This window comes from Osmerus eperlanus, chromosome 20, assembly GCF_963692335.1.
Source record: "Osmerus eperlanus chromosome 20, fOsmEpe2.1, whole genome shotgun sequence".
NCBI lineage: Eukaryota > Metazoa > Chordata > Actinopteri > Osmeriformes > Osmeridae > Osmerus > Osmerus eperlanus.
In genome coordinates, this window is record NC_085037.1 from 13,965,705 (window position 1) to 13,978,416 (window position 12,712).

Below are 12,712 nucleotides of genomic sequence, written 5' to 3' on the forward strand. Positions count from 1 at the left end.
CTAAATAATTAAAATGACAATGCAATGTAAATTAAATTAACCTATTGTACTAATTGGTTTGTGGACCAATGCATTCTTAATTCATCTAAATGCCACACATCTACATCAATTACTTTGCACTTAGTAAAGTTTTTGAGCTGGTTGTAGAATGAACTCAGCAGTTGTATCTTCTGCTTCAGTTGGACAAGTGAAATTATACAAATGAAGGACAATCTGCCGTGTGTGTACTTTGTAAATTGACAACCCAGTTACGGTTTACTCCACAAGATACGACTGCAACATAGAAAGTATTGCAGTTCAGTGTGAGCTCTTGGACCAAAAGGACATTTGGATGCATATACAAGTAAGGAAAATGGTTGAAAACGATCTAATATCTGACTACTTCATGTGCAGTTGACTTTTGTGTGTTGGCTTCTGAAAACCATTGATAATCACATTACTTTGAAACACATTTGAATCTCAAAAACATAATTCACACGTAAACGTATTAAACTATCTAATATTAAACAGGGTTGTTTAGGTTTGTGTGCTCATGTTTTTTTAATGGAGAGTCTGTGCTCTTTACAGTAAAGGAACTGTTAGCCTGTTTCCCCAATGGGTTTTACTGGAAATAAAATGACCTGGAAGGTCTCTGTGTACCTCTTTTCAATACGGCTGTAAGTATGACATTGACTTCAATTACTATTCTTGATCATCATTTCTCCATAGTTTTCAAATTCCATGATTACATATAATTCTTGGACATTTTAAAATGATGTGGTCATCTTTCTTTTCAGGATTTTAACATCACATCCCATTTTGGGGTCAGGCTTTAGTGACAGTCCAACAGTTGATGAGGAGTCCTATCAGCTGAGCTGGATGACGTCTGTACCTGATGCCACACTCCTCTCTGCCATTTCAATCCCAGGAACTCACGACAGTCTAACTACTTATGGTGGACCACTTATACAGTGTCAAACTTTATCCTTGGAAAACCAACTGAAAGCAGGTCTGCGATACTTTGATATTCATGTGGGGATCTGGACTGTATTCCAGCAAACTGTGGATGTCAGGGATGGTCAAATAAAACACCAAAAGTTTCATGTTGCCTTGGAAACCACAACAGCCTTCTTGGATGAAAATAGCAGTGAGACAGTGCTTTTTAGGGTCACACTAAAAGGCTTCTTTCAGAAGAGAACTGGTAAATTGGTTAAGAAATTGCTTGAAGAATTTAAAGATAAATTATGGACAAAAACAATAGTCCCCCAGATTGGGGAGGTAAGAGGGAAGATTGTGTTCATACAGAGCAAGAATTTCAATGTCGGAACCCTTAACCACAATACATATTTTAAAGGTGATAATAAGTTCAAAAACATACCTAACAAGATAAAGAAGATAAAAAAACATTTAGAGGAAGCAGGAGAAATCTGTTCACACACTTTAGTACTGACCGAATCAACAGCCACTGCTTTTTTCAAAGGACCTAAGTCGGTAGCCAAAGAGGTAAACAACCAGCTGAATACTCTCATCATGGAGCGCAAGAAAGGATCTGAAAAACCTGCCTGCCTAGGAGTGGTCAGTATGGACTTCCCCAGTTCTGAACTGATCAGGAATATTATTAATACAAAGCCTTGCTTGTGCCACAGGACAGGAAATAAAGACCCTTTAGAGCCCGCAGAGCCTGAACTGGAACCTCAACCCGAACCGGGTCCCGAACCTGAACCGGGACCTGAACCTAAACCAGAGCCAGAACCTGAACCGGGACCGGAACCCAAACCGGGACCAGAACCTCAACCTGAACCGGAACCTGAACCGGGACCTGAACCGGAACCTGAACCGGGACCTGAACCTGAACCGGGACCTGAACCTCAACCCGAACCTGAACCGGGACCTGAACCTGAACCTGGACCTGAACCTCAACCTCAACCCGAACCAGAACCTGAACCTGAACCGGGACCTGAACCTCAACCCGAACCGGGACCTGAACCTGAACCGGGACCTGAACCCGAACCAGAACCTGAACCTCAACCCGAACCTGAACCGGGACCTGAACCTGAACCGGGACCTGAACCTGAACCGGGACCTGAACCTCAACCTGAACCGGGACCTCAACCCGAACCAGAACCGGGACCTGAACCTGGACCTGAACCTCAACCGGGACCTGAACCTCAACCCGAACCAGAACCAGAACCTGAACCTCAACCCGAACCAGAACCCGAACCGGAACCTGAACCGGGACCTGAACCTCAACCCGAACCGGGACCTGAACCTGAACCTGAACCAGAACCGGGACCTGAACCTGAACCTGAACCGGGACCTGAACCTCAACCTGAACCAGAACCGGGACTTGAACCTGGACCTGAACCGGGACCTGAACCTGGACCTGAACCTCAACCGGGACCTGAGCCTCAACCCGAACCAGAAACTGAACCGGGACCTGAACCTCAACCCGAACCGGGACCTGAACCGGGACCTGAACCTCAACCCGAACCGGGACCTGAACCTGAACCGGGACCTGAACCAGAACCGGGACCTGAACCTGAACCGGGACCTGAACCTGAACCTGAACCGGGACCTGAACCTCAACCTGAACCAGAACCGGGACCTGAACCTGGACCTGAACCGGGACCTGAACCTGAACCTGGACCTGAACCTCAACCGGGACCTGAGCCTCAACCCGAACCAGAACCTGAACCGGGACCTGAACCTCAACCCGAACCGGGACCTGAACCGGGACCTGAACCTCAACCCGAACCGGGACCTGAACCTCAACCTGAACCGGGACCTGAACCTGAACCCGAACCAGAACCTGAACCTCAACCCGAACCTGAACCGGGACCTGAACCTGGACCTGAACCGGGACCTGAACCTCAACCCGAACCAGAACCGGAACCTGAACCGGGACCTGAACCGGACCCTAAACCGGGACCTGAACCTGAACCGGGACCTGAACCTGAACCTCAACCCGAACCTGAACCGGGACCTGAACCTGGACCTGAACCTCAACCTGAACCAGAACCTGAACCGGGACATGAACCTCAACCCGAACTGGGACCTGAACCTGAACCGGGAACTGAACCAGAACCTGAACCTGAACCGGGACCTGAACCGGGACCTGAACCTGAACCTCAACCTGAACCAGAACCGGGACCTGAACCTGAACCTGGACCTGAACCGGGACCTGAACCTGGACCTGAACCTCAACCTGGACCTGAGCCTCAACCCGAACCAGAACCAGAACCTGAACCTGGACCTGAACCTCAACCCAAACCGGGACCTGAACCTCAACCTGAACCGGGACCTGAACCTCAACCCGAACCTGAACCTCAACCCGAACCTGAACCGGGACCTGAACCTGAACTGGGACCTGAACCTCAACCCGAACCTGAACCGGGACCTGAACCTGAACCTGGACCTGAACCTCAACCCGAACCAGAACCAGAACCGGGACCTGAACCTCAACCCGAACCGGGACCTGAACCTGAACCGGGACCTGAACCTGAACCAGAACCTGAACCTCAACCCGAACCTGAACCGGGACCTGAACCTGAACCGGGACCTGAACCTCAACCTGAACCGGGACCTCAACCCAAACCAGAACCGGGACCTGAACCTGGACCTGAACCTCAACCGGGACCTGAACCTCAACCTGAACCAGAACCTGAACCGGGACATGAACCTCAACCCGAACCGGGACCTGAACCGGGACCTGAACCTGAACCGGGACCTGAACCTCAACCTGAACCAGAACCGGGACCTGAACCTGGACCTGAACCGGGACCTGAACCTGGACCTGAACCTCAACCGGGACCTGAGCCTCAACCCGAACCAGAACCAGAACCTGGACCTGAACCTCAACCTGAACCGGGACCTGAACCTGAACTGGGACCTGAACCTCAACCGGGACCTGAGCCTCAACCCGAACCAGAACCAGAACCTGAACCGGGACCTGAACCTCAACCCGAACCGGGACCTGAACCTCAACCTGAACCGGGACCTGAACCTCAACCCGAACCAGAACCTGAACCTCAACCCGAACCTGAACCGGAACCTGAACCTGGACCTGAACCGGGACCTGAACCTCAACCCGAACCAGAACCAGAAACTGAACCTGGACCTGAACCTCAACCTGAACCGGGACCTGAACCTAAACCAGAACCAGAACCGGCACCTGAACCCGAACCGGGACCCGAACCAGAACCTCAACCCGAACCTGAACCGGGACCTGAACCTGAACCGGGACCTGAACCTCAACCTGAACCGGGACTTGAACCTCAACCCGAACCAGAACCGGGACCTGAACCTGGACCTGGACCTGAACCTGAACCGGGACCTGAACCTCAACCTCAACCCGAACCAGAACCTGAACCGGGACCTGAACCTCAACCCGAACCAGGACCTGAACCTCAACCTGAACCTGAACCTCAACCTGAACCGGAACCGGGACCTGAACCGGAACCTCAACCGAAACCTCAACCGGAACCTCAACCCACTCCTGCAAAACCAAAAAAGAAGAATTGTCATAAAAAGCATAACAAAATAAAATGAAAGTTCTTAATCAAGAAGCACATTTTGAATAAAACATATTTTAGTTGTACATGTACAAATAAAACTAAAAAAATAACACTCTGGCCCTCCCCGTATGTTTATCACGCTGTGAATTTTTTTATCTAATCAACCAGAAACAGGGGGCACCTGAAGCAGGGGGCACATAAAGCAGGGGGCACCAGAAGCAGGGGGCACCTGAAGCAGGGGGCACCTGAAGCAGGGGGCACATAAAGCAGGGGGCACCAGAAGCAGGGGGCACCTGAAGCAGGGGGCACCTGAAGCAGGGGGCACATAAAGCAGGGGGCACCAGAAGCAGGGGCAGAGAATAACGTTTGTAACTTCGCCGGAAGTTCCAGACCCGGCCTATTTTTTCCCCGGAAATACGTATCACTGTCGTGTGCATATAGCCAATATAACAGATAACTATTTAACATTATGTTATATGAAACAATAGGAATGGTTGCATGTTACCTCTCTTTAGAATGTGCTTACTGGTGCTTACTGTGGCACTGATGGGCACGTTGTCTTCTTTGATCGCTCAATAAATTTAGCAGTGAAAGCGAACTGTTTGGCTCCCGTGGTGTTGTTAAACATGTTTTATAAGCGCGAAGTAAATGAACGGATGTGTTGGGGGGGGGGGCAAAAATATTTGAGCAATGCAAGTGTGTCGCGAAGGGGAAAGGTTTGGGAAAGGCTGACCTAGAGGTAAATCTGTGACGTCAGAACGGGTTGTAAGTGTCCTGTTGCCGTAGTCCTTGGCGTGGCAGCTAGGCAGGCAGTATGCATAAAGTTGGCCAAGTGAGAGAGGGAGTTGCCCCGTGCAGTTTTATTCTAACATTCTTCTATCAGTCGTACGAGAAGACAAGAACAACCAGCCGCCAGAGTTTGATTAAACGACCGCTGGATAGTTTCGCGTAAATAGGCTAGTCAGTAACTTAATACTTGAGAGCTGAAAACCTGGTGGTGTCTGGAAGTTTAACAGTTGGTTAAAGTAGAAGGCAAGGCTGCTAAACCGGCTGAGGGTGAAAGGGCTACATCACGCACATGTAAGTATTTTCGTGTCTTTTCGTCGTTGCCGTCGTTTTCTAATAAGTAAATATATGTATCTTTACTTAAATATTCATCGTATCTCTTCCAGAGTTGTAGTATGGATTTCTGCATGTTCACATAAATTCTACGGAGTGACGTTTTACGTCACTATTACAAGAACCTAAATTCGAAAATGAAATTGAAACAATTAAGGCTACTATTTAGTAACATAGTAGAAATTTACAACGACATAGTTGACTTTGATTGGTACTGATTTATTTTTAGTTCATAAACCAGCCAAACAACGATCCTGGACTGAGTCAAAGGAAGTTCAATGTTTATATCTTTAACAGGAGAGATAGGACGCTGCTTCCCAGAGGAGGGTTATATGAATGTTGATGTCGGCATCCACAGAGACAACACGGCTCCATGGGCCTCTCTACCTGTCCGGAACCCCACCCATTGTATCCGAGAGAGAATGAAACCCAATGAGAACGGCCTCGTCGACGCCCCCACGGACATACAGCCCCCGACAGACTCTATAGAAGCCCAGCTAGACTTCTTCCGCAAGCTAGGCTACTCCCCGGCACAGGTGTGCTCCGTGCTTCTGAAGCTTGGCGCTAACCCGGACACCAACATGATCCTCGGGGAGCTAGTACAGAGCGGAGCCGGCCCAGACGGGAGTGAGCGACTCCTGACGCCGACTGGCCCTCCATCTCAGGCGAACAGCCCAGCCAAGACCCCCAGCAGCCGGCCAGCCAGCCCGGCTTCCAGCCACAAGGAGCCCTGCGAGAAGGAAGATGCCCTACGACCTATTGTAATAGACGGCAGCAACGTAGCCATGAGGTGAGGCCAGATGGAGCGCTCAGGCGAATGTAGTTTGAGTTTGACTTGAGTATGGATGCTTAAAAGGCTGACGGAAGGAAGGAGTCTTCTAGGTCATCCTTATTTGTTTAAATTATGTCTGGGGAGTTTTAGGATGTATTGAGTTGTTAAATCAACTTAAAGCAAGAAACCATTGTTTTGGACCTTGATCTACATTTTTGTTTTTTAACTCAATTGAAATTCTAGGCCTATCTGTAACATATGTCAGCCTGTGTTCTCCTGCTGCAGAGCAGGTTACACATTTCTGTTTGAAAGACAGTCATTGTCTGTCTTTCAAACAGAATAACTGATTGTGTATTAATCTTCGTTGTTTCATTGTGTTTGATTTGAAACAACGAAGCTTAATAGATTTGTAATGCATCAGAGATGGGCTCCTTGTTTAACCTATTTATCGTTGCATGTCCGCTCATTCATATGTACTTATTACAATACATATTGAGCTATCAAAACATAGCTAAAATATGTGTATCCAGATCTTGGATGCAAGTCATCTCATAAATGAAGGAAAAGGAGGTGTTGTACTGGTCATCTCTGTTGGTGGATGGTTATTCTAAGGCACACACACACACCCACACACACACACACACACACACCCAAACAGTTTGCCTTGTTTCCATCTGAGCTGAATAAGCATGCCCGAGCAGGCATGTGTTGACATCACTGCTCAAGTATGCAAATCTTAGCACATGCAAATCAGTGTCTCTCATTCTTTCCTGAACGGGAACTGAAGGGCTGATAGACAAATGACTTACACAGTAACAGGCCAGGCTGCATTTCATGGATCCTTATGTTTAAAATAATGCCTTGTTGCTTCTGGCAAGCAGGAATGTATTCATTAAATGCTATTGTGAAATGGAACATGTTGGTCCCCAGCACAGGTTTGTGTGGCTGACGGTTCACAATAGAGCTACTTATGTTCATGACAGGGCCACTTGTGATGAACTTAAAAACAATACACAAACTACTAAAATACTTACATTCACATTTAGTCATTTAGCAGACGCTCTTATCCAGAGCAACCTACAGTAAGTACAGAGACATTCTCCCCGAGGCAAGTAGGGTGAAGTGCCTTGCCCAAGGACACAACGTCATTTGGCATGGCCGGGAATCAAACCAACAACCTTCTGATTAATAGCCCGACTCCCTAACTGCTCAGCCATCTGACCCCCTACATCTGCTAAACTTAGCATTTGAGCTATTTTGGATGGGACCCTGTTACTGGTATCTGGATAAGCGGCGATAATCGATTGTCAATAATAATAATAATATGCATCGCAAATGTGGCGATATATAGAGCTAAGTGCCACCTCAGAAACTGTGATTTACCTGAAGCTTAGTTCTCCCTCACCCAATCTGACCCAGATACAGTGAAGTCATTGATGTTGGAAAGGTAAATGCTGTGACGCATGATTAACTATCTCTTTGGTTTTCCCTGTTCCTCTTAGCCATGGGAACAAGGAAGTGTTCTCTTGTCTGGGGATCCAGCTGGCGGTGAACTTCTTCCTGCTCAGAGGCCACTCTGACATTAAGGTGTTTGTTCCATCATGGAGGAAGGAGCAGCCCAGGCCAGATGTCCCCATCACAGGTAGGTTGAGGGGAATACACCTGCTTCCTCCTGCTAACTGCCTGCTTTACCACACAAACACCTCCATTGTACCGCACCTGCCTGCTTTACCACACAAACACCTAAACAACTGGCAACCTTCGGATTACTAGCCCGATTCCCTCACCGCTCAGCCACCTGACTCAGTTCGATTCCCGGTCATGCCAACTGACGTTGTGTCCTTGGGCAAGGCACTTCACCCTGCTTGCCTCGGGGGAATGTCCCTGTACTTACTGTAAGTCGCTCTGGATAAGAGCGTCTGCTAAATGACTAAATGTGAATGTAAATGTAAACACCTGCATTGTACCGCACCTGCCTGCTTTACCACACAAACACCTGCATTGTACCGCACCTGCCTGCTTTACCACACAAACACCTGCATTGTACCACACCTGCCTGCTTTACCACACAAACACCTGCATTGTACCGCACCTTCATAGACTTGTTCTACTTCCTGGTCTGGGTAACATAATTTTTATAGAAGCGTTTGTTAGTGTGTCTGTGCTGTTTCACTGTTCACATGCTGTTGGTCGCTATTATACTGTAGAAATATATTTAGCGTGAAAAGTTAATTTGAGTTAGGCTTTGTCTTATCACGTTTGTCAGGAAGCCATCAGTTTTGTGAAAGTGTGTGTGGTCAAATCAGCTTTTGCAGAGGTGCAGTCTAAATGTTTTGTGAAACCCCCGTTCAGAAGCTAGCAGTTGGGCCAATGAGGGAAATACCCCACACAATTCTGCCTTCCGAGCAGCAATCTGTGAAAACCTTCTCACTTTTTATTATGCTGATAAGATTTTGGGACTTTTATTATAATATTTGTAACTTCCTGTAATATCAAGAGAACATTTATTAGGTGTAGGCTGTTGACACTGATCAGAACATCCCACATCTGGGATCCCAACTGGTGAATGTTGTTCTAGTTATTTAGTTGTAACACTGGTAAGCTGAGAGAGCAGTACTGTATTTGTATGTCACATGGATCCTTTTGTACACCTTTATGGCCAGTAAAGTCAAACATCCTGTATGAGATGTAGATTGGTAGACAGATGTAACCCTGCTTGTGTGTTTGGCGTGTAGATCAACCAATCCTGCGAGAGCTGGAGAGGAAAAAGATCCTGGTGTTCACGCCATCTCGGCGTGTTGCTGGGAAACGGGTGGTCTGCTACGATGATCGCTTCATCGTCAAGCTGGCCTACGACTCCGACGGCATCATTGTGTCCAACGACACGTACCGCGACCTGCAGGGGGAGAAACCGGAGTGGAAGCGCTTCATAGAGGAACGCCTGCTGATGTTCTCCTTCGTCAACGACAAGTAAATAATGCCACGCTCTCCATATTCTGCTTCATCTTACAGAAACACACAGTCGACAGATGTATAACCTCTGAATACAATGACACAGAGAAACAACTAACCATCTTAAAGCAGTCCAGTCCTTTAAAACAGACTGCATTAGCCTCAGATGCCTTTGCAGTCTGGTGAATGGACGTATCTGTTCTCCTCATGCAGGTTCATGCCGCCTGATGACCCCCTGGGACGTCACGGCCCAACTCTGGACAACTTCCTCAGGAAGGTTCCTGTCTTGGCACGGAAACAGCAGTGTCCCTATGGTGAGCTCACACTCATTCACAAAATAATGCTTTCATGGATCGATCTAGTGCACTAATATTTTGTTTTATGAATTGTTCAATCCGAACATTCTTTGATGTAATTGATGTTTAAGGCAAATTCAGGGGTATGGTGCAAAACATTCCAGATATTTATATGTATTTCAATATGGTATCTCTAATACCTATTGGCCTACACCTAAGCCTTAATAGATGTAGCTGATATGAATGCAAAACAAGCTAATCTGACATATTTGTATTCCTTTAGGGAAAAAATGCACCTACGGTATAAAGTGTAAATTCTACCACCCAGAGCGAGCTAACCAGTCCAGACGGTCTCTGGCTGACGAGCTGAGAGAGAAGGCCATGGTGTCTTCCCCCTCCCCTGGGCAGACAACGGCAGGGCCTGGGCCGGGCACTGCTCCGTCTCTGGAGGAGGGCGTTACCCTGGAACAGAGTCCAGACTCCTTCAAGAAAGGCCACACCAATGAAAATGTGGTTCTTGTGAAAGGAAACCATCGCTCCAACAAGAAGCCTGGTTCTAGGAGAGAGAGATCCGGCCCGCAGGCCCAGGCTGAACTGGATGCCAGCGGCCCCCAGGAGTGTCTGGACTCTGGGCTGGGCTCCTTCGAGAGCCAGGCGTCCTGGGAGCACGGCGAGCGCGGTGGGGCTGGCTACCAGAGCCTGCGGTCCTGTCACAGTGGAAGGCACAGGTTAATAGCCTGTAGCAGCAGGCTATTAACAGCAGCAGCTGCAGGCCCAACCTGCAGCTGCTGCTGCCCGACCAGCCCAGCCTGCAGCTGCTGCTGCCCGGTCAGCCTGGTCAGCCTGGGGAGCAGCGCCGGGCTGCAGCACCACATCCAGCTGTACCAAAGCAGGGGACCTGCTGCTCCGTACAGCCCAGATGTGACCCACTGTCCCCCTCAGCACACCCGTTTCAAGGCCCCCGCGTATCCAGGTGGCATGCACACATACAGCCACCCAAACAACTTCCATCTCAGCACCCCCCCACAGCAGGCCTATTGGTCTGACCCGTACGGTGCCTACCCCCGAGCTCTCGGCGGCTCTGTTGGGGAGCAGGCAGCCTGGGGGCCGCCCCACAACAGCCAGCCCAGTCCTTCCAGGGAGGAGAGAGGCTGGGGGCCACCCCCTAACCCCCCCAGGGAGGACAGGATGGCTGTCAAGAAGAAGCTTCTGGCCATTTTTAACGGACATCTTGTGAACAGAGTCATGGACATGTTCCCTCAGTTGATGGACCCTCAGAAGCTAGCTGCTGAGATCCTGTCCCTGCAGTCTCAGGGCCTGTAACAGCTGAGATCCTCTCCCTGCAGTCTCAGGGCCTGTAACAGCTGAGATCCTGTCCCTGCAGTCTCAGGGCCTGTAACAGCTGAGATCCTGTCCCTGCAGTCTCAGGGCCTGTAACAGATGAGATCCTGTCCCTGCAGTCTCAGGGCCTGTAACAGCTGAGATCCTGTCCCTGCAGTCTCAGGGCCTGTAACAGCTGAGATCCTGTCCCTGCAGTCTCAGGGCCTGTAACAGCTGAGATCCTGTCCCTGCAGTCTCAGGGCCTGTAACAGATGAGATCCTCTCCCTCCCTGCAGTCTCAGGGCCTAACCCTTACCCTCCCTGCAGTCTCAGGGCCTAACCCTTACCCTCCCTGCAGTCTTTCTGCTGTAACAGAGTCTGTGAGAACTACAGAAATCCAGCTTTCTTTCAGTTGAAAGAATTATGGCTTTAAAGACGACAGGATTTGAAAAGAATCTTCTTGCCAAACTTTTTTTGGACCAGGAACTAGTTTAAAAACTGCCTTAATGAAGATGTAAAATCTGTGGCAGTGGATTGTTGATGCAAATTGTGTCCTTTTCTACATGTTTATTGAAAACGTTGTGTAATTATGGTTATTAGTATTATTGAAATGCTTAGAAAAGGTCACCAAGGTTGCCTTTGTTGAAACATTTAATAATGTGGTGTTTAATTGGCACTGTGTGCCTTTCCAAAGCTCACTACCTGGTCACGTATGATACAGTAAAAGCCCTGAGGGTCTGACGGGCTCATTTATAACTTTATTAAAGACAAAGAAACATGTGTTTTAAGCATTTAAAAGGTTTCGTCAAGGTTGGAATTCTAAACAACTTGTCTAGTGGTGAGTACATGTTGTTTGAAGTACAGCGACACTTTCTACAATAGGTGAAAGCTTGCCGTGTTTCCTAGTCAGTGCAGAAATACATTTTGGGTTGTGTGGTAGAGTTGTGATGTCTAACCTAAAGCCCCATATAAAATGCGGTTTTTGTTTTTACTTTATTTTTTCACTGTCGTGTTATTTAATAATATACTGTAAAACCACAGTATTGTGTTGGTTTATGATGGTAATGAAAAGCTAAAAATATGTAATAGTTCATATTGATGTTGTCAAAAACATTTTCTTAGTAGGACCCAACTAACTGTACCAGCGGTTTATGGCTTAAGCTATACCTGCAAAATGTTACCTGCATAAATGAACAGTACACTCACAGCACCAGTGCAGACCTGCACACCTGGGCAGACTACCACACCTATGCAAACAACAAAAATCATTGTCTACCATTGAGTGTGATTCGACAAGATATGGTGAGTTTTTGGAGAAGTATGTTAATTGCACGCCTGAAGGAAAACAATTTCCTAGAATGAGTCCAACGCCTTCTAGGAAATGGTTCCCCTCAGGTGTGTGCACAATTGTGCACATTTAAACCAGACATTAGCCAGGTGAGTCTGCAAACTCTACTAAGCTCTATGGTGCATAGGCTACATTAATTTCTATTTAAAGCATGTGCTTTTTTTAACAAACAATAGCCTATTTTAAAGCTCCTTTCGACAAAACTTTCTGCAGAAAAAGGTTTTCAGTGTCCTGAGACCAGGCGTTACACGTACTGGTTTATGTGAATGTTCCGTATACAAAATGTCAGATATAAAAATAAGAGCAAAACAAATAAAGAGATTAAATCAAAGTTTTTTTTATTTTAGAATACAATATTTGGGAATAACCGACTAGGGTACCCAGAAGCCATTGCTGCTCTGTTCCTCTCCAC

General features: G+C 47.8%; 3 protein-coding genes across 5 annotated transcripts; all 3 read left to right on the top strand.

The window, feature by feature from the left end:
- The first annotated feature begins 263 nt into the window (after positions 1-263).
- On the top strand, positions 264-1,778 carry LOC134006992 (1-phosphatidylinositol phosphodiesterase-like). The gene is made up of 4 exons (XM_062446106.1): positions 264-343; positions 568-656; positions 777-1,724; positions 1,766-1,778. Exons 2-4 carry the CDS (start codon positions 595-597, stop codon positions 1,776-1,778), a joined length of 1,023 nt encoding a protein of 340 aa, XP_062302090.1. The 5' UTR covers positions 264-343; positions 568-594.
- Positions 1,779-1,827: 49 nt separating this feature from the next.
- LOC134040673 (basic proline-rich protein-like) lies at positions 1,828-4,534 on the top strand (the record flags this gene model as incomplete). The annotated part of the gene is made up of 3 exons (XM_062486695.1): positions 1,828-2,242; positions 3,218-3,554; positions 3,885-4,534. Coding segments are annotated over 3 exons (1,395 nt in total), but the record flags the coding sequence as incomplete, so codon positions are not given.
- A 744-nt stretch (positions 4,535-5,278) lies between these two features.
- On the top strand, positions 5,279-12,631 carry zc3h12ab (zinc finger CCCH-type containing 12Ab). 3 transcript variants are annotated; one of them, XM_062445868.1, is made up of 7 exons: positions 5,280-5,573; positions 5,910-6,402; positions 7,887-8,026; positions 9,120-9,354; positions 9,550-9,650; positions 9,916-10,360; positions 10,418-12,631. In XM_062445868.1, the coding sequence occupies exons 2-7, from the start codon at positions 5,945-5,947 to the stop codon at positions 10,953-10,955; spliced, it is 1,917 nt and encodes a 638-aa protein (XP_062301852.1). In that variant the 5' UTR covers positions 5,280-5,573; positions 5,910-5,944; the 3' UTR covers positions 10,956-12,631. The 3 variants fall into 3 exon arrangements, with proteins under 3 accessions (XP_062301853.1, XP_062301852.1, XP_062301851.1); XM_062445869.1 differs by having other exon boundaries at positions 5,279-5,573; positions 5,971-6,402; positions 9,916-12,631; XM_062445867.1 differs by having other exon boundaries at positions 9,916-12,631.
- The last annotated feature ends 81 nt before the right edge of the window (positions 12,632-12,712 follow it).